Source organism: Anopheles stephensi, chromosome 3 (assembly GCF_013141755.1).
Source record: "Anopheles stephensi strain Indian chromosome 3, UCI_ANSTEP_V1.0, whole genome shotgun sequence".
NCBI classification, from domain to species: domain Eukaryota; kingdom Metazoa; phylum Arthropoda; class Insecta; order Diptera; family Culicidae; genus Anopheles; species Anopheles stephensi.
Window position 1 is genome coordinate 79,061,799 of NC_050203.1, and position 21,977 is coordinate 79,083,775.

The 21,977-nt window shown below is 45.7% G+C and overlaps 1 protein-coding gene across 4 annotated transcripts in view; it reads left to right on the forward strand.

Moving 5' to 3' along the window:
• The first annotated feature begins 440 nt into the window (after positions 1 to 440).
• Positions 441 to 21,977, forward strand: part of LOC118514703 (tyrosine-protein kinase hopscotch) — a 31,972-nt gene continuing 10,435 nt past the window's right edge. Inside the window, exons 1-4 of one of the 4 annotated variants that reach the window (XM_036061772.1) lie at positions 441 to 1,650; positions 18,118 to 19,231; positions 21,251 to 21,573; positions 21,685 to 21,955. In XM_036061772.1, the coding sequence (XP_035917665.1) occupies positions 18,986 to 19,231; positions 21,251 to 21,573; positions 21,685 to 21,955 (840 nt within the window). In that variant the 5' untranslated portion in view covers positions 441 to 1,650; positions 18,118 to 18,985. Of the gene's footprint in view, positions 1,651 to 15,697; positions 15,799 to 15,982; positions 16,002 to 17,933; positions 17,953 to 18,117; positions 19,232 to 21,250; positions 21,574 to 21,684; positions 21,956 to 21,977 lie in introns of those variants that run through there. The other 3 variants (XM_036061769.1, XM_036061771.1, XM_036061770.1) reach the window with 3 other exon arrangements.

Here is a 21,977-nt window from a genome sequence, read left to right on the forward strand (position 1 = left end):
TATCAAAGTAAATAAATTAAGTAGTTTTAAGTATTTCTTTTAACTGTTCATTTTAAATTGAAAGATTTCTCGTCTTGTAAAAGAGTTCATCACAAGAATTTTCAGAAAAAAACATCTCGTTTTACATCTCTTTTCTAACATCTTTCGGTACTTCTCTGGTACAAAATCGTAATGCTTTCTCGCTCTATCTAAGCAACAAGTAAATCTAGCGAGAAGCGAGAAAGGATGATGATTTTGTTACCAGGGAAAATAATAACCTTATTAACACCTTCCACCTACACACAGCATCGTCGACTGGGCGCTGAAACCCATTTTCGAAAACCACCGTTTTCGAAACCACCGGCCACCGTTTCGAACACGTTCGGCTCCACGTTCGGCACGCGCGTTTACATCACCCACGCATCATACTTGAGCGCTCATGCTGTCAGTGCGAGAACCAAAACAAGCGCATCGCTGACAACCAGAAATACCACAAGCGGACGCAGTTGTGTTTTCTTTCGCTCGTGCTTGTTTGAAGAGATTTCCATAGAACAGACATTTTCCTCCAGCCCAAAACGGTGTCCAGCGAGGAGAAAAACGATACAGCCTACAATGCGGAAAACGGAAAAGCGATTAAACGTGCGGTAGAGCGAAAAATACTAACAAATGCTAGCACGGTGTGTAGAAAAACATTAGGAATCCGGTTTTTATTGTGTTCTCTCTCCGTGCGTGTGTAACTGTGTGCGTCGTACAGTGCATTCTAAAGTGCACCAGCGTTTCGTGCGTGTGTGTGTGCCCGAACGTCCTTTTTTTGCGTTTGCGTTTTTGTTTGTGTTTCTTTTGTGCGAAAGGAAAAATGCAACCAAGAGCAACGTTTGCCTTGACCAGCATGGGTAGCTTCCCCGGCCGTGTATGCGTGTGAGTGATGGTGGTGTGCTTCGGAATCCCTTTTCCACCTACGCTGCACGGAACGACGCAGTCAACAATACCACACCACACGGGCAGGTCGAAATTGTTTTCAAAGGTCGCAACAACCGGTGGGTGGGTGGAAAGCGAATAAGGGCGGAAGGAAGGAAACAACAGATAGGGCACGCTGCGGGCTTCTTCCTGGATCCGGAAGCAGTCGTAAGCCGAGAAGGGCTATTCTCGAGCACCGCATATACGATCCGGTCGCAGGAGGCAGTGAGCCATTGGTGGTAGTGGTGTGCGGTACAGCAAGAATCACTAGCACTACAGCATAAAAAGCATAAAAACACACACACACACACCCCTTGCGTTCTTCCACCATCTAGCCTGGCCCCGAGCGTGCAGTGGTCAGGTCCGTGTTTTGGTACGTCCTATTGTGCTTTTGTTCTGAGCCTGTCACTCCGAGTGTGTTTGTGCCTATGTGAATTTGTGAAGAGAAGAAAAGGTTCTTGTGAAAAAGCAAAAAAGCGAGAGAAAGAAAATCCCAATCCAAGTGACGACGAGGATTCAACCATCGAAAAGTGTGTGTGTGTGTGATTGCGTTTCGTATTGTATCCTAGTGTGCGGTGAAATTAATTATGCACACCGAAGAAAATTTGTTGAGTTGCTTGCGACGGTTGTTGTTGTAGTAGTGGTAGTGGGCAGCTCCATCACCACAGCATGTGTGTGCAAACTGTCAGCCCTTTCGGAACGATTCAATTGCAGGTTAGTGAGTTTCCACAGGCTTTCCACACACCATTCGAAAAGTGCATATCGTTCGCTAATTCAAGGTTTCCCCTTTGCTTATGTGTGTTTGTCTGTCCCTGCGTGTGTGTATGTATCCTATAAGGGCGGCCAACCTGCAAGCAGTAGGGCACGCGCGCCGCCCTGACTGTATCCCATACTCATTCACTCACTCTCTTTCTCTCGCGCACCGCTCTCTGGGGGTTGTGAAAAACGTTGGACATTTTCCTTGAACTGCACGTAAACATTTCGGGTTCCGGGAAAATGGTTTTTTCCTTCTCCCTACTCGACATCGCGTGCGCAAACCATGTCCTCTGGATGTGTGTGCGAATGTGTGTTGGCTCCCCGCATCAAATTTCCTCCTCCCTCCCCACCTTCAGCTGTGTGTGCCCCATATCAAAATCCATCAAACTTCCGACCGCCGGGTCAAAGAAGTAGTTCCTGGTATAAGGGCTGAATGAATGAAGGAAGCAAGAGAGTGTTGTGGCGGCGGCGGCCGGACGGATTCCCGTTTATTTCGTCCGGAGGTCCAGGCTCTGGCGAAAATGTGTCGTCGGCAGTTGGGTCATCCAGTTTCCGTTACGAGTTTTCCGGGTGCGCCGTCGCCGTAGAACCGTTTCTTTCCCTATCACAACCTACCTACATTACGCCTTTTTTTCATTTGCACCCGAGCGAGAGAGGAAGAGAGAAAGTAGTACATTGCGGGGTGGATAGATAGCGGCGAGCGGCCAAATAGAAGTGGGGTTTTGGTAAATGGGAAAAACTCATCTCGAAAAGGTGGAGCAATTGCGCCGCCGTCCTGCTCAGGTGTTTGGAGAGATATCATACGCTTCAGGGCTGGAGGTTGTAACATTTCTTCCAATTTTAGAATGACTTGTAACGGCTCCCACTGTCCCCAGACTTCGATCTGGGGGAAAAAAAGAGAAAAATTGAAAAGGAGGCTTGGAGGAAAAAGTCGCTAAGGAAAGGACAAACATCAAACATCACCATCGAACCCCACCAACAAGTTACAGCACAAATCACTCAGAAGCGCATCAGGTCGGTGTAAAAAACCGAGAGAGCGGGCCCGAGCGAGACATGTAACGAGAGAGCGGAGAGAGAGGAGAGCGAGCATCGCAATCGGAAAATTGGTTCCCGTTTTTAATGTCTCCATGCGGTTCCGTCAAGAATCGATCGCCGGGGCCAGTATGAAATTTGTACAGAGATCTCCGTTAGCTGGAAGTTGAGGTGAGGTGAGGTGACCCCAATGATGCTAAACAGCAAACAATGTGTTCCGTTCTATTGTTTGAGCGAACACCGTGCGAGCTTGCACACGGAAGCGCACGAAAATCCGCCACCTCCCTCCCAGTGGGCTTCCGTGAAGCTCACAGGAGCAGAAATTGAATTTGAATTTCCGTGGTGCTCGGCTTTCTCGGACACAAACGCACGCACGCTTCCTACGACACCAGGTTATCCCGGGGCAGTTTACAGAAACAACACGGCCCCCAAACAACGAAAAAAAAGAACTCCACTTTTCGTGGAATAAATCATGAAGAGCTTGGGATGGACCGGAGCGGCAACCGATGCTGAGAGCATGGCGAGCGAAGCCTTGTTTTGGTTCCACGCGACCGTGCCACGCCACACGATGACGCGCGGTTCTAGGGATCCGGCGTGGACTTCACTTTTCGTAGAACTAGCGGTTCGCTCTAAAAAGCCTGCGTCGTGGTGCCCCATTTCCACTCTCTCTCTCTCTCACTCTTTCTTTCTCTCGCTTGCTGGAACAAATTTACAACGGGAGAAAGTGTTTTTTTTGGGGAGCCCGGGATGTGTGTCTCGTCACGGGCCGCGAAAGGTATTGTTGGGGACCCAAAACGTCGAACCAACACCTGGGGAAATGAATTTACCAAAATCGCTTCCATGTCTGGTGACAGCGAGGGTTTTTGCAAAATCGCCAACCAAAACGCAATTCGTGGTAATGGCGGCTTTCGTACAGGCGGTTCAAAAGATAAAACAGAGAGAGAGAGCGAGACATCCCATGCACACAGGCCAGACAGGCCCTGGGATGGAAAATGCGTTTCTGCGGGGCTGAGAAACTGCAGAATTTCGCCGGAACCCCCAAGAGCTCTCCGAAAACTTCCCGGACCTTTCGCTAATCCGATTGCGAAGGATTAATAGAAATCAATTGCCTTACATGAGGAAAGATGTTTTGCCTCTTGATTATTGTCATTATCGGTAATTGGGTAATGAATTTCATTTGGTGTGGAGTTTGGGAAAGGTCGCAAATTCATTAACAAAAAAGGGACACAGGTTGCGGTTTTTGGGTAGTGTCAGTTTCCATGCACGACAACATGTGCCGAAGGTTTTGTTAGCCGGTGGTTTAGAAATGCTGTTTTGGTTTTGGTCTGGGTTTAACATCTTAACCTTGCTTGAACTCATTTCGATAAGGTTTTGTTATTTCGAAGTTAGCTCTAATTCACTCACTCGTTATCGCAGATGGAAAGACCTTGATGCTCCTCAAGAATTTCAATAATTCTAGTCTTGACGCTTTGGAGGGTCTTCATAATCTCGGAAGTAAAGTAGACATTCGCTGGATGACATCACACTGAACTGTTGTTTTATAGTCGAACAAAGGGGGCACCAGTTACTAACACACAGTGATAGGTATCAAATCTCCCATAACCTGTGATAAAGTACTCTCAATGGTAACGAAACATATCTGGCAGCTGATTTTACCTAATAACTCGGGAGGATCCTCTTAGAGGAGATAGAGAAGGCATTATAGATCTAGAGATAAGTTATTCTTGAAGCTGAATCTTAGGATCTGAGGACTTTATAGAAGAAAATTAAAAGATTGAACTGCAATTGCTAGAATTCATTGATGCATCTTGGGACCAGATAATTCCCATGTATCTCTGTTGCTTTGTTCCTCATTTCTTTAGCTAAATTTAGCTAAATCGATAACGGTTTCGGTGTCCCATAGGCCGACAGTTTCCAAGATCCTGCTCAAATGCATGTCCTGAGTCTTCGTGTTTTGTTTGCTATGGCCGTCTATAGAAAGAAGTGTCAGGTTGTGTTTGTTCGCTGGAAAAACATAGTCTGAAACGTGATTGCCCTTCGGAGGTGACATGCTTTTCATTTTCACCCGTCCGTTAATCTAGTTCTGAATTTGGGCGCTATTTTTACATGCTTGCAGTGAAGAGTGTCTCTTCGACCACTCCTACAAAAAAAAAAAAAAAAGACAGAAGCTTTCGAGATCAGCAAGAAATCGCTTCAAGTGAATTAGCGTCCCCAAGGCGTATTGGGGAGTAACAAAAAACCGGAATCCTCCTGCTCTCGTGAGTCTCTCGTGCGCCTTTCCCAAGCATAAGCATCATTGTCGTGTATAGATGTCAATTTTGTGCCCGGACGCAATCTCACGCAGCGTGTAGAGTTTATTGGGAAAGCAACGACGGGAGGAAGAAAAAAGGTAGCATAAGGCGGCAGCAACAGCTAAAAGCAGGCAGTAACAACAGGTGTGCATGTGTTTGTTTTGCTCGGCGAGCATTAGGCACGTTTTGGTAAATGGCCTGTGCCGATGCGCAATACAAACCGCCGCTCCTAACCGATAAGACCGGGGAGAAAGCGAAACATGCGAGCAGCGCTAGAACACCAAACTTTGGAGCCCGGACCAGAAAGAAGCTTTCAAAAGAAGTTGTTCATTGCCGATCACCACCGATGTACGAACCAGCATATTTATTGAGGAGAAGTTTTGCTTCGTCGGTAGAGGGAACGGAAGAGAGTATCGCGCTGAGTAGAGGAACCTTGGGAAGGGACATGGTTGGAGATATCCACAAGGATGGAAAAGATGCTTGTTTGTGTTTCTGATACCGTTTGCGATTGAGGGGACGCGGGCCGGGGTTGGAGAATATCCCACATCTCCTCCTATCTCTGGTCGTCCCTTCGTTTCCCGTTCTGAAACTGGTTGGATTTTAAGCGAAAGGTAGAGCAGTTTGAGCAACATTGGAATCGCCGCGTATCCCGGAGAGTTGTTGTAGAAAAAAAAGTTGAGATAAAAAAAAACCTTTGAAGCTGGAGCCCTACCTTCTTCCCGAAGAAATACGATTTTTGGTTGGTTCACTGTGAAGCTTAAAGAACTCAGAAGAGTAAGGCGGAGTTTTTCGTCGCTCGCTGGCATGATGGACGGAGCTTTTTTTTTTACTTAAGCGCATAGGTTATTTGTTGCCCTCTCTCCCATTTATTGGTGAAGTTTTGGGAGGCTCATTGGGTATTCATACCCCATAAGCTGCGTTCCTTCGCGCATAAACGCACCGAACCCCGGTGTGTGTGGTGATGAATTTATGAACAGTCCCGCGGCTTCGGCGTTCCTCTACGTCGTTCCAGCGGGAACGAGACCCACATTCTACCATTCCCATTTACCATTAGGCCCGATCAAACGCGAACGAAAAAAAACCAAACAATAACAGCCAGTCTGCCGGAGAGAATGCAGGCGCAAAAGCGAACCTCCATTTCTTCATATCTAAAGACTAATATGTGTCGTGGCGCTTGTTGCTGCTTATGAAGGCATCCGCATTCGAATGATGGAATATTTGGCATGAAGGGATTTTAATTTGGCTGTTCGGTAAGACATTTCACCCACCCGCGACTCTACCGCCACCACCATATCTCTCTCTCTCTCTCTCTCTCTCTCTCTCTCTCTCTGCCTGCATTCGAAGAATGGGACGCAACAACATGCCCGATTCTGGCATGAATGTGATGTTTATGTATGTTTGATGAAGCAACCTTGCAACTTGCGGTCAGGATATATATTCTGCTGTGAGTCGTCCGCCGGTCTTGAATTAATTCACCAGACGATACTTCATTACGGCGCTGCGTGCGTGTGCAGCGTTATTGCTGTTCTTCCTCCCCCACCCCCTTCTACTGCTCCACAAGTCCAAACTCTGTAGCCTCTCTGTCTCCTGAGAGGTTTGGTTTCGCAAACGACCCAGGGCCTTCGACATCCCATTCCTGCCCATAATGCTAAATGACACGCGGGGTGGATGTGGTGTGTGGCCCATGGCTAATTGATTTTCATGTTGATGGCGGGGTCCCAATTTGGGGTGGTGGTGCGTATGTTTGGACAAGAACGGCGTCGTGCGCGCGGGCCTCTATCGGGTTAGACGCAAGCTCCGGAATGTTGATGAGCCTCTAGGCACGAGGATAAGGCCTGGCCACAGCAGCAGTTGCGGGTTAGGACAATGATTCGAGAAAAAGCAACAAGCCTGACGGGCGGGAGTGCTGGAGTTTTAATTAACGATCAACAAATACACGACAGTTGGTTTGAGGTTATGTCTATTGACGGTGAACATTGTTCTCGTCAACGGGGCCAATAAAATGTGCTTTGTCGGTACCATAAGAAACGAAACTGTGATGTCACTGTATCGAATTGGAGGTACGATTATTATTTGGAACTTCAGCATTCTTTTGCTTCGATATTTGGACCAAACAATTTTAATGGGATTAGGTGTAGTGGGAAGTTCTCACGGTAAAATTATGGCTCAAGAATGCGCTACGCTCTGTTGTGTTTGATGTTGTTCTGTAATGACAATACAGAGTTCCGTGATTTTTCTTATCTTTTCGACCTTTTTGGTCTTGAAAATAATAACTTAAATTTTTTGACGCTTTGCAGTTTTGGCCTGCTGCAACAATCCTCGATACCGCTCACGGTTTTGCGCCGTCGTCTGCCATTCCGTTATACCGGCCATTCTGGCGGACGCATTAATGTTATTCTCATGACGTGACCAGCCCACCAGAGCCTGGCGAGTCTAATTCGCTGCACGATGGAGAGATCATCGTACAGCTGGTAGACGCTTGTTCTCTACTGTCCTTCCACACATACGGGGCCTAAAAATCCTTCTGAGCATCTTCCGCTCGAACGCGGCTAAGAGGGCTTCGTCAGTTTTGGACAGAGTCCATGTCTCAGAGGCGTATGTGAGTACTGGGACTATAAATGTTCTTTACAGTCGTCCCACCTTCGTCCGTCGCGACAGGTATTTAGAGTGGAGAAGTTTCCCCAGGCAGTAGTATCAATCACCAAACTGGCATTGATTGTACCGCTAGCAATTTAATTAGTATATTATTTGCACATAAACAATCACCATTACGTGGGATGAACACAAAGCATACTGATAACGATTGTTAATGGATTTAAAATCAATGTTTGGTATTGCGAAGGATTTCGCTACATCCAGCTGACGCTTACTTAAACCATTTACGATTACCATTAACATGATAACAACACGCGCGTGAGTGGCGAAACACACTCTCACGATAACATTTCTCGCCATTGATTTCTGCAACCAAGTCTGACGGGTGTCTGCTGCACCCATACCGTTTCGTTTTTTTACATTCAATTCAACCGGAAAACCAATTGAGACTACTGCTCCGGCTGCTCGCTCGAAGTACGCTGACTAATTGCGGTGTACGCCGAGGGGCGAGAATGTTTTGTTTACTTTTGCCACCGAATTATCAATCCGCAAAATGGTATTTGACACAACTCAACCGTGTGCATGAAGACACATACTTCTTGAACTTTACAAAACAAATACCGAAAAAAAGGCGGCGAGGCGTTACAATCAACGGTTTAGCATTGATATCACTGAACGAACGGGGTTGCTGACGTGTACTGTGTGACCTTCAGCAATCTGTCTCCTATAGGAGGTAATGCTATAATGTTGGTGAATACTGGGTCAAAAATAGAAATTAACGTTGTGCTTCATACAATTGGCGAGATTGTAACTCTTGGCGGTGTGTCCAACTTGCTGCGTCTCGTCGTCGCAGAGTCGCAAGAGCCAGACACAGGACGCTGGAACACAGACTCTGGAAGTTTTCTTCAACCCATTTCAAACGTCCAGATGTCATACGGTGTTAAGCAGGCCCGTTATTCCTTTACCAGCGGTGTTCCAAATGGATCCCGCGGGCACGACGTTCAACTTCAACTTCATCAGGTATTTCTCCTTTATGGATTCCCTTTTCTGGACGAGCTTGTGCACGAGAAGTCCGTGGACCCCCTCGGTTGTCCAATATATATATATATATATGGTGGCCCTGTGTCCCGGTTCCAGTCGTGCATATGCTCATGCTCACACAGACCGACCGTATTCCTGTCGCTCCATAACACTTCTCCACAAGGCGTGGAGAAGAACAGACGCGTGTGGGGAGCAACGGTCGGAGCACAAAACCAGAAGGAGCATAAACCTTGGCCAGAAATACAGCACAAACGACGCAACGCGACTGACTTGATAATCGCTGCTTAAATACAGCGCACCCGTCTTCACCCTCATACATCCACCAACCTCTCCCGATTACCTTCCTGGCCACCAGAATGTGGTAGGTTTTTATGCTGCCTTCTGATTTCTTCTCTTATGCTGCGCTGCTGCTACCCTTTTTCGTGTGGTGGTTGGAACGGTCATGAGAAGGCAGAAGAGAGAGAAAAAAAAAGCGACACACCACACACATTTAATTGCTCATGCGCACCGCACCGCACCCGTTTCTGACCGACTGACTTGCCTGTTGTCTGCCTGGAGTGGAACCCTTGCGGACACACGCGGGACCTGCGACTTTGACTTCACGGTTGTTGATATTTATGTGTCTGGTTTCGTTTTCTCCCGTTCTGCTTCTGCTTCTTTCCACCCTGTTCGGCTCTATCCTAGCTGGTTGGTTGGTTGGTACGATCTTTCTATGCCCGGACCCTTGTGCAGCCAACTTCTCAACAACGCACCAAGGAAAGAGGCGAGCGTTGGGATCTGTGTGTGATCGTTCTTCTCTCTTTCGTTATGCTCCTTCGCTTGAGCGAATCTACGCCTGATTAATCGAAGAATATCATCCTCCCAAATCACCTCCGCTTCGGGCCCAGGCAAGGCCAGCAAACTCAAGATGTTGTCTTTCTGACGATCTCACTTTTTTCTGTCTAGCTCTTTCACACTCTCTCTCTCTCTCTCTCTCTCTCTCTCTCTCTGGACTGCTAAATGACACCAGCAGATCCGCTATAAAAGGTCTCGAAATCTTCCGTGTACTATCCCCGAGAAGGATACGAGCGAAACGATCCTCCGTTATCTTTGCTTTTTTTTTGGACATATGCTGGCTCACAACTTCTTACGGATGGTATCCTTACCCCGTGCTTCACGCAGGCTATTTTTGCTACATTTTTTATGTTTCCCCATAAAACAGAAAAAAGACACACAAAATTCAAACTAACCCAAACCCCACATTTCCCCACAGGGGGCTGTGTCTTTCCAAGTCCAGTTCATCTTCGAACGGCTCCTTCTTCTACCTCGATCAACATTCGTAATACGAGGCTTTTTTTTTTTAATTCGAATTTTAATGCTGCTGCTGTCTTCGCTGACATGGGAGCAGAATATATTTCACTAAATTTCGAATTAAAGAAACATGTTTCCTGCCCTTTTTCCTTTCCATAACATCGGACCAACAGAGAAACGTATTGCGGGTGAAACCGGGAACGAAAAAAAAGCACCTTTAGCATTTTGAAACTATCAGCGCTCGTTTTTTCTGAACTGTTTCTTTCTGTAGTTTTGTTTCTGGACCACGGCTCCACGGATTCCACGTGTGTAATGTGATCGCGCCCGAAAGTTTGTTGAAATATCAAAACCCGGACGCGCGTGTGGCGCGCGAACTTGCTTCATGTTCGGTTGCTTGGTTGTTTTAATTTCAAAATTGATAAGATTAAAGTTTGTTGCGGTGCGTTCGGTGTGACGGCACCGCGAGTGATCAATCACACGGGCGGAATGATTTGTCTCGATGCGCGCATTCACAGTGATGTTGTGGTAAACATTAATGTTTTGTACATGATCGATTGGTTGTGGTTGGTGGGTGATGCTTTGTACTGTCAAATTAGGGAACAGTAATGGACGCCATTTTTTAGCGTGTATTTGTAATTTCCATTGAAAGTGTAAAATGTTGTTCTACACATTTACAGTTTTAAGGGAATTTTTTAACAATCGTACATTAAGTGTAGTATCACAACAATTTAGTAATGCTGTTATTGACAGCAGAACAGAAAGAAAGCTTCATTGGCCACATGGGAGAGACAAGATACAGCGCGCCACAATAACTAAATTTTCAGGAAATTGGAGAAGATTTCTAATGATTCATTTTTCTTCTTCTTGTATCTCTTGTTAATACTTACCTTTAAAATTCACTTTACAATCTGTTTCGAAGTTTGGCCCTGTTTAAATAAGTATCAGAAAGAAAGTCAGTCACAAAAGTTAGTTTTTAAAGGTGACAGTTCCGACGAGATTTGATTCCAAGACCGATCGTGTGTGGTTCAATCGTACGTTAGCCACTCGACTATTTTACCAGCCCACGTTACTCCCGTTGGAAATCGATTAGGTTGATCCTATCAAGTGATTTCGCGGGATAATATGTGCGATAAATCCACCCTGGATATATGGCATGATTCTATGCATCAATAGAAAAGCTGTGTCGGCGGTTAGAATTCTTTACACAAAATTAAACTAAATTCATAGTACATTGTTGTATTTTGTTGTGGTGATTGAAACTGACGCGATATGTAAAAACATCAAGCTGATTTGAAAATCCAAAAGTCAAAAACAAACAAAGAAGCTACAAGAATCACATTATATGCTTTGATATCACTAAAATATATAACTCTAGCTAGCCGCCGCCCAGCACAATCAGATAATGAAGCCGTTGGAGTATGAAATTTTTAACCAAAACCAAGTAGCCGTACAATCTACCTCGATGTCCAGCCCGATATAGCGATATCATCCCTCCCAAAATTGTTCCGATAGACAAATACTAAATTGATAGCAAATTTTAACCTCACCTTTTAGTGGCGTAACTAACTACCGTCCTTACCCTACCATTTTGGTGATGAAAAATTAACTCATAATGCTCGTTTAAATACCGTTGTAAATAGACACCCGACATTCCTCGTCAGCCAAACACGCACACACACACACACACACACACACACAAACGCATTCTACTGGGGCTACCTTTAAACGTGTCCGATGGCCGATGATTGGTGGTGATGTCTGTTTTTCCTCGTAACTATATCATTAATATCGCTTGTCGGGTTTCGAGCCGGGGTTTTTCGTGTAAGTTTAAGCGCACCCTTTTTTGGGCATTTATGGCTGTTTCAATTTTCATTCACCAGAAAACATGGGTGAGCCAGTAAAGTTAATTCGCGTAAAGTATATCACTCGCAAACGTGTCCCCATCACAATTTATCTTAAATTTAAATGTTTTGCTGATGATGCTACACATGCAGGCTGGTTTGTGTGATCGTGTGTGTGGATCGTGCGTTTGCGCGTAGGTTGCACCAACCATGGATCGGCACACTACTGCATATTGCCTAGGTCCTGCTAGTTACCGCAGAGCTCCCCAGGCACACCAACCGTCCCTGCCCGTGTGCGTTCGTTTTACAAATAGTTTCTTCGGAATGATATGCATGATTCGTAAGCAAAAGAGCGCGCATTATTTACCCTTTTAAACATTCCACCGCTCGTCACAACCTGGCCTAGCACGGCAGTCAATGTGTGTACTGTTGTAATTCAAACCACTTCCGTCGACCGCGCGCACTATAGCTGCCACGCCGCTACTGACGTTAGCGCTAATGGAAAATATCAATTACAGAACTCAAACCGTCCGTCCGTTTTGCTGTTGATGAAGCCAGGATCAGAGCCCAGCAGTGTAATGGAAAATGAACAACGAGCTCTCGCTTCGAAAACCGTTAAAAAGGCTGCATTTTTACCCTATGCAAACGATGGTGCTGTTCACGGGGTTAGTACAAGGCAAGCTCCAACAAAGGAGAGAGAGAGAGAGAGAGAGAGAGAGAGAGAGAGAGAGAGTGGAAGGATATATTTTACCCAGCTACCTCGGCTTTTTGTTCCAAACATCTATCAGAAACACGCGCCGACATGCTGACGGAAAATTCGACATTTCCAATCATCGTGGTTGAATATTTTAATCAGCAATCCGCGAAAATCTCGTCCTATACCATCAGTCCTATGTGTGTTAGTCACATTCCAGCTTTTCTATTTTATTTTTTACCGCGCTTCCTTAGAGCTTAAATGTGCATACCGATGCAGATTTTTGCCCCAACTACCACCACGACTTGCATATCTTTCGCAGTAATTATGCGTGCGCCATTTTCCACCAACCCAGTCAGTCCCTCCCCCCCCCCCTCCCAAGATGGCACATACCCGGGGTTCTTATTGCAGTGAAATTAATGAGTATTTCATGACCTCACAACGGCTTGGCTTTCCCACCCCCATTCACCGCCCCTCCCTGTCTCGGTGGTGGCCTTTCTCCCGTTTGTTTTTTTTTCTTTTCGCTCGAAATTATTCCTCCATTTTAGCAGTGCAACAACGCACCTTCGCCCTGCAAGCATGATGTTTGTTTTTCTTTTTCGTTGTGTGTGTGTGTGTGTGTTTTTGCGAGCGCGAACTCGAACGCAGTTGCAAAACACCGTCCTCCTTGCTTTCCACGTTCCAGTAATGAGGAAATGGGGATGGAAGCTATTATTCCATTCGCCTCACACATCCCGACAGAACTCGAAAGAAAAAAAAAAACAATAGAACTATGCAACTGCTGCAGGCATTTGTGAGTGAAGGAACAGCGGGTGGAGGCATTTGGGGGATGATGGGGGCTTGTATCCAAGTGCACCCCCACCCCCGTATGCTCGGTGCATTCTCGATGTGCTGTGTAAAATGTGCATAATCGGTGTGCGCGCGTTCGTCGCGCTGCTACATCATCGGATTTCTCGCGAGGATGTTAAAACGGCACAGAGTCCCTGTTTCTTTCACTCCCTTGCCGATGCATGATGGACACTCTCTCTCCTTCCTTCTATTGCAAAGGGGGAAAAGGTAGAAGGGAAGGAAAAGGGCATGAAGGGAGACCTGCTACTGCAATTATCGAAGAAAGCATCTACACAGAGCCCGATACGGTCGCGACGGTAGCGACGGCGATACATGCAAACGGAAAGCAGGCCACATGATGAACACACAAACTTAAAGATAACCGCCCGCGATCATCCACCACCCTTATTTGCTTACTACCTCTCAACCCACCCTCCCTCCCTCCCACCAACCAACATGGCAGGGATTGAAAGTGTAAACAATGCAAAATTTATTAATTTATGCACCCCAGGAGTCAGAGAGAGACAGAGAGCGAGTGTAGTGTGAGTTCTTATTTTTCTATCTCGCTCGTATACTCGTTGCACACAAATGCAGTTTGTTACACTCTTGCTTGCCTCCCCCCTGTTAATAGCGGTGAGTTAGGCGGGAGGGTGGGTTGGATCCTATCACTTTGAAACTGATCAACGGCATCTGACTTATGCACCAGCGAAACTGCGAACTGCATCCAAGAATAGAGAGCGAGAACGGAGGTAAGAAAACGTTGCTCAGCTCGTCTTGATTCTTTTTTCCCTGCGTTTTCAATTTCATAGAACACAGCAGTTGGGGGAACACTACATAGGAGGTTGTTTTTTTTTTTCATTTATTTTTCATTTGAAAGTAATTTTTATGGTTCCACGAGTTTGAAAAGTTACACACACACACACACACACACAAGAACGAAGGTGGTGGTTCCTTTTTGTTGCACGATTTGTATTCGTCGCTATTGGTGGAAAAATTATTCGCATTTTCCACACACACACACACACACACATACTTGTTGTTATCGTTTTGTTTGCCATGTTCTGGACATAGGTATTTTGGTTAGCAAAATGTTTCTTTTTGTGGGGTTTTTTATGACATTCTTTCTTTACTTTCGTTCTCAGTTTAATTGAAAATAACGTTTGTTTTTCTGTTTTTGTGTGCCATTTTAATATTGGTTATTGTGTTTTTAATTTAATTTAATGAAAAGAATTTTGTTATATTATTTCACATATTATTTCCTTTTTTATTTTAACACGCTTTAAGTGTTCTGTTTTTTATATTTTTCTCAATTTTTCCACAAATTTATATTAACCTAACTTTTTTTCTTCTTTTATCTCTTACTTTGTCGTGATTACCGGTTTTTAGATGAAGAACGAACATTACTTAATGAAAACAGTTTAAAAAGTAGATTATTTTCTTATTATAATTTATTCTTAATTTCTTTTTGTTTTTTTCTTATGTTTTATGCATTAAACATTTTTATGTTACTGTTCAATCATATAATATTCTTCATTTTAATGAAGTTGCTATTTTATTGTATTTTTTCTTAGAAAAAAATACCCTAAGAACTATAAATAAAGTAATAATAACACAAGTGAAAATTACAATAAATAATCCTTTTCGCAAAACGGTTCCGTTAACCTCAACCCTGCAAAACAAAAACCGACACCGGAATGCGGTCCAAGCACATGTTTGTTGAGCAAATGTCACATGAGAAGGAAAGCCCGGCTATATGCACCTCTATGTGTGTGTGTGTGTGTATATGTGTGTGTTTAGCCATAAAATTAAGAGTGTTTAGTAAAGTGCACACACAGGTCGGCCGATGTCAGCAATTTAGCGACAATAATGAAAGAAGGGAAAAGGCCATCGCGGCGGCATAGACACACGATCGTTCATTGCGTCTCGGTCAAAGGTGTGTGATATCCGTTTATCTAAACGCAAACAGAATCATAAAATGTCAGACCCCAGCGTGTGTGTGTGTATGTGGGTGTGCGTTTCTTAGGGAAACTTAACACACAACCCCGATCCTGTTCACCGGTTATCTTTCCATCGTTCCATCGTACGTGGAAAACAGGATAAACATAAAAGGGAAAATAATTAAAACAAATCTCACCTCTCTCTCGCGCTCTCTCTCTCTCTCTCCAACTTAACAAACAGCGAAAATGCATCCATCCGTATAAACTTAACGCCGAAGTACTTGGGCGCGCGATTATGTGTATGTGTGTGCACGCAGCTCACGACCCGTCTATTGTCAATGAGGGGAAGGAACCCACCAGGGGGGGTTGGTGCAGCAGCGCAAAGTCATGCGAGATGGCGTGACGGCGTCGACGATGGCCCTTAAACACCTGAGCACCTTTAAGGTGCAACAGTGCGAATTGCAGTGCACTGGCGATTGGTTGTCTCGGTTTCGCGCGCGAACACGCCAAGAATCAGACCCCCGGCTCGCGGTGTTTGCGTGGTGCTGCCAGTCAGAGTATGTGTGTGTGTGCATTAATTATCTAACTGAAGGGTCCGGCACACCCCGAGAGGGAGGGAGACCAGTAGAGAGGAGGAGCAGGACGGTTTAAAGCTTACCGCGTGATACTCTCTCTCTCTCTCGATGTGCGTCGAATGCATTTACTGCTCAACCGTTGTACCTCGTTAGGAGGATGCAGTTTTTCAAAGTGTTTGTTGGGTGTAGGTTTTTTTTTGGTATTATTTTTACATCCTTCCTTCGCCTTTATGTTGATGGTTTTGGTCACGAAAAATCGATACAACCTCCTCCCACCACCTTCTTTTGTGGACGATTGTGCACAAAGTGTTCAGCTCAGCAAGCGAAGATGAGCGAGTGAAGAGTACATGGCCGTTGGATGATGCTCGTGCCAGAGTTGGAAAAATGGGACACGGCAACGCTAGTGAGTGGAAGAAGCGAATACCCGTTTTTTCCAATCTTTAAATACACATTTTCCACGAGGATGATGCGTGTGCCTGGCAGCAGCACACGCCGCGCGCCAAAGACAGACCGCAGGCGCAACGTCATTAACGCGTCATACAAAATCAAACGATTTTTGACCGACATTTTCACTTGTCGCACACACGCACCCATACGCACACACGCGGCGTTTGATGATGGATATAACCCATGTTTTCCAGAGCCATTTTCGAATATTTCAGTTTACACGGACAGGTTGGAGTGGTTGTTGGTCCATTTAAAAGAGAAAGGGTTTCTTTTTCATGATGTGGATTTTTTAATTCAAAATTGCATTTCCTTGCCATTTCCCATCCCGTTAACCCGCATCCTTTAGAGTTCAATGTTTTTATTTGTAAATAGCTTTCTGCTGCTAGCTTAAAAATAGCTTTTCAATCTTCACTCGTCCTGTTTGTTTGGTATAATTTTTTAAGCCGAAAAAGATAACCCGCTTTCCAGTTTTGACCAACCATCACCGGTGATGCTTATGATGCTTTGAAATTCATTCACATTTCACGCCCGTCTTTTGTTGGTCTCAGAATATGAATGATTTTACAAGTGCTTGATTGATGCTTTCTTCGTCTCAACACATTAACTTTTCGTACACGTTTCGTGAATAAGTTAAGCAAAAGGGAAGGAAAAATGACCTACCGACTAACTAGCCAACCGAAGCCTACTAGCTAGCAGTCAACCTGTGCAGTCACAGGCTTTATAGAGTGAAAAGGCTCGTCGTTTGAGTTTTTGTGCCGGATGATTGATGAGGAAAATATTTGCCACTACGCGTGCTTCCCCGATCCCTGTTCCCTGGGTTATGCTCATTACTTGTTACGGGGTTCGTTTTAATGGTCGAAATTAATGTGAATTTTGACCGAATTTGTTTACTTTGTGCAAATAAAAGTTTCAACAAACATTTGCTTAACGAGACCAGTAGAGGCGTATTGCACCGAATCAAACTGCAACCGAATGATGAAGTACGAGTCCAGCTAAACTTCACCATGTTTTGCACTTTATATTGCGCGATCTCGATGCTCGATCTATTTCTCATTTCTTTCGCAAAGTAATGCAAGAATTCAGTTTTGCAATCCCCCAGAAACGCAGAATTCCAAATTTTGAGATATTTCCGTCCAATGTCCTATTGCTCACTATAACAGCTCCGCTTCATGAAAAGCCATGAAAGCTTTAAACACACTTTAATAATTAAAAATGCATCTGTTGTGTGTAACATGTTTCATGCGCGCATTTCATTCATTAACACAACCATTAGGCTCTCCCCTGGTCGTCGTCACCCAATTGAACGACACCATCCCTCCCGAGATGTGTTGAACATTTGGGGGGGAGGACTATATTCCCTCCTATCGCACGGTACGTGTTGCGGTGTATGCCCCTCCTGACCGACCACAACGCTGCGGCAAAGTATATTAACTCATCTTCTCGTTATCATCAGCTGAACGAAATGTTGACAGTGGTCAACTTTTTCACCATTCATTTGTGGTGACTCGAACCGGTGGTGATGACGACCAGCGTAGTGTTGCACGCTGCTGCGTATGTTGTGGTCGGCCGTCTGGTAAAAGGATGAGTTTTGATACCACTGGCCGGGCCCGGTTTGAGCTTCCACGAACGGTTGGGTCCGCGCTTGCACTACACATAATCCTAGATCAATCAAATAATAGCATTAATAAGGTAACGCAGGAACATAGAATCGAGTTGCGGTTGGGGCGTGCGGGCTATTTGAGTAGAAATGTAATTACTTGTTTTCCGCGTTACAATCGATCCAATTGATTGAAATGTATTTCATGTGATTAATGAAGGTTGTTTTTTCTTCTCTTCTCTTTTCTATCGTTTTAGACCAGCCGGACCATCATCCATTAGCGTGCGGCGAGACATCAGCGAAAGATATGCAACTAAAGAGAGGACCAGCCGTCGTTGAGCAAAAATGCAAACTGCTGTGAATGGGCAACCGCTGACATTACATTATCAGGATTGAAAAAAACGGGCGTCTTATCTTAAAAGAACCCCGAAAGCAAGCAAGGAAACCCCCCCACATGTGGACGATAGAGGGAAATTATTAACGTAGAATAGCCAAATGTGTGTGTAGACATTCCTCTTTTATGCGTCTATGCGCCCGCCCGTATAAATTGCGCCTAGATAAGTTTACTGTGAGATACAATCGTGGAATTTTATCTGTGATATTGTGAAATGTTCAAAAGTGCGTTTAGAGGAGGTGCGTTGCTAAACACGACGGTGCAGTGTTGTCCAGTCTGTGCCGGTATCGTAGCTGTTCGAATGTGACACGCGCACGCTTAGAAGGTTTCCGAATTTTAATGTGTACTGTTTGCCCGCGTATCTGCCTTCCGGTGCTGCACGTAGCTGCGCTCAACTGTCGCCACAGCAGCAGGATAAGCATTTTAGAACTGGTTTTAGATTGGTAAGGTGAATGCAGTTCGGGTTGGCGCCGATATATCCTCCAGGAGGATATGCGCTAGAAGAACATCTAGTTCGGGAAGAAGGTGCCAGCAAAGGATGGGTTGTTTGTGAAGCGGGGCCCCGGTTACTTCCTGTCTCTGCACCGTCACTCGCATTGCGTCCATAAAGTGTAAAACGTCCTATTTGTTAAGCGGTAGAAGGTGGGTTGGGCATATTAGCAGATCTGTCGCTCGCAGCGGTTACCGTGTGCCGGTGGTGACTTACGACCCTAAGCCCTAAGCAAATCGCTATGTCCGATGAAGTGTCGTACCAGGTGTTTAACTATGTGGCGGACTGCTTCATCAACGTTCCGGTTGCCGGACGCGCGGAGGAGGATACGTGCGAGTACGTCTGCCGCTGGATCTGCCAGCAGCTAAAGATTAAACCGGTAGTCTTTGCGCTGGTCGGGCTGCGCGTGCACGGGGAAAAATGGTTTCTGGCAGGATGCAGTCGTCCGTCGACGGACAAGAAGTACGACTTTCGGCTGCGTTTCAAGGTAAGTCAAGTCGGTTGCGGGTGGTTAACTAATGGGAGAATTATTCTAACTAGTAGGAAGATGTTAAGAATCGCTTCGCAAACGCAACTTTGAAATCATTGAAAGTTCCAGCGAACGGTTCCATGCGTGAACACCTACAGCAGACCAGCAAGCAGGGCTACCACCTCTGGTAGAACACCACGCAAGTGTCACCAACAGCAGCAGCATTAATCTTGTGTCACAATTAATTGCGCTTTTTTCATAATGGATGACTTGGGTGGTTTTAGCATCTGTGGTGGTGGGTGGTGGTGGGCTTCTTGTGGCCCTAGCCTTCCGTCACAAACCCGCACTTGGACACCGTAGTGTAAAAAAGGTGCACTTTATTTCCTTGAATCACCAGGAGAGTCCGGAGGAACATACTACGTAAAACATTAATACATTAAACATCAGCTCATGCATAACTGATGCGTGCGGGGCGCGGACAGCGGGCGACTAACTGCATCAACTGCCGAGCAGCAGTTCCTCGGGCTATTTATTTTCCGTTTTCCCCTCCGTTTGCATCCATAATAAATACATCCTGGTCCGGTCGGTTGGGCGTCCTGAGCGTCCTCCCCCCATATATTTGTCTCCTTTGCCCTAGCCATTTTCGCAGAACAGCAAACAGATTGACTAAACTTTTGCCAATCGCCATAGTTCCGTGCGGTCCTTTGACAAATATGTTATGCAATTTATCATGCTGCTGCAACACCTGCACATATGCTTCCGTACCCCGGTTCCCCGGACGCCGATTTAATGAAGATAGTCTTTTTTTACTCTCTAGATGTCTAATAAAAATGTGACTCAATGTCATAATCATCGTACGAGTTACAGCGAACGAATGTTTTATACAGGTCATTTTGCACCGCCCGAATGTCTCACTTCTCTGTTGAGCCCGCTCCGATGTTGGAATGAGTTGCAATTTTGTGGAATTCGTAGATTTGCCTGTTTCCCAGGAAAGTGAGCGCGCACAGCACAGATGCGGCTGATGTTTTTACTTCTGCCTTATGTTTGCGCTCTGGGACACAAGATAAACGAAAGTGATGATATTGCAAAATATTTACCCATTCCCGGATTGCACACTGCGCCGGCCATTCTGTGCCTGCAGGGGCACAGGGTGATGATGATGATGATGATGGAACTTTAAACAATTTGCTACAACCCCCCCCCACACGGATTACGGATCTGTGCTTTCGCTGCGTAGCAAAGCTTATCGATGGCCGTTGCCCCGAGGGAGGCTAGGTTTCGCTGGCCATTTTGTTGTATAGCGGACCCCAAACGGTACCGCTGTCATCTATTAGCTGTTGGCAAACATTGACGCTTCTATGGGCAGCTTATTATCTTTACCGTGCTTCGTTTTGGTGTCTAGACGGGGCTGTAATGTTGACAGTGCTGTAGAGCGCAACACTACACTGGGGGTAGCCTGTTATGAAGAAGCTCCCAAGTAACTCTAAACTCGCAGTAGCGATAGCACTTCGAGGGGGAACATGATGTCGTACCATCCCTTACTTTCTTAGTGTCAACAGGACCCGAAAGGGACACTTGAGGACTAACATGGTAGCTTCATCCTAAACATATCTGATGAAAAGGTAGCATCTTCGAGGAAGGTTTCGGTTAGTTTGTTCCTTATGTGCATTCGCTAGAATAATGCATTGGACCCGCCATTCTTGGAAGAAATCGCCAAGACCGCCAGGACAACTTTAAAATCGGCGCGAAGCGTTGTGAGTTTTCATGCGCCTTTTAAACAGGATTGCTTAGGAATAATAATTAGGTCAAATGATTCTTGTCTATTTTAGACTGTAACCTAAGGGGTCAGAGTCTCCTTTTTGTTGTTAGCTTCATTGGGTACAGGGACAAGATCCGGATTAGATTTAGAAACCGGTCCTGTCGTGTGCCAGGACTTTTCCTATCCCTTATCCTTATCTGATTAACTAGAATATTCTAAACTGTCTGGACAATTTACATTATTCTCCACCACCTCTTCCTCCACTCCACTGCTACTAGGTACCCGAATTCTCCTGCCTGAAAGCACTCGACCAGGAGCTGTTCAACTACTACTACAGCCAGCTCCGGTACGATCTGCTGCACAACCGCATCCCGGAGATCGACTACCGGAAGTACGAGAACAAAATACTCGGCTATGTCGTGAACGATATGTACCGGAAGATGATCGAGGACAAGGTCGGTGTGAACGAACTGAAGCGCGACTGCGAGAAGTACATCCCGCGCAAGATCAGCCGCGACCTTACGGTGTGCTTTGTCAATGTGGCACAGAAGCGAGTATTCAAATTACTCAACTCGATCCAGAACCGCGATCACGATGTCAAGTAAGTGGCAAACCTGGTACCACCACCCTCCTTTCTTTCACTGCTGTGTCCTTTTCATCGAGCTATCGTAACGACATTTTCCTGTAACTCGTTTATCAAACACCCCATCAGCTACGTGAAGAACGTGTACATCAACGATATCGACAACATCGCGCCCGGCTATCTGTATGAGGAGTATGCCGCCGAAATACAGTACCCGCGCGGTGAGTTCAGCTCACGGACCGGCAAATGCCCGGTCAAGCTACGGTTTCAACCCTACGGCACGGCGGCAACAGTGCGCGACACAACCAAGTACGGTTCGACCGGTGGCGGGCTGGAGCGTACGTTGGAGCATGAGGAAGCGACGACAACACCCGGCCTGAAGGTGTTCTACGCCAGCAAGGTACTACGACCCGTTCCGAACG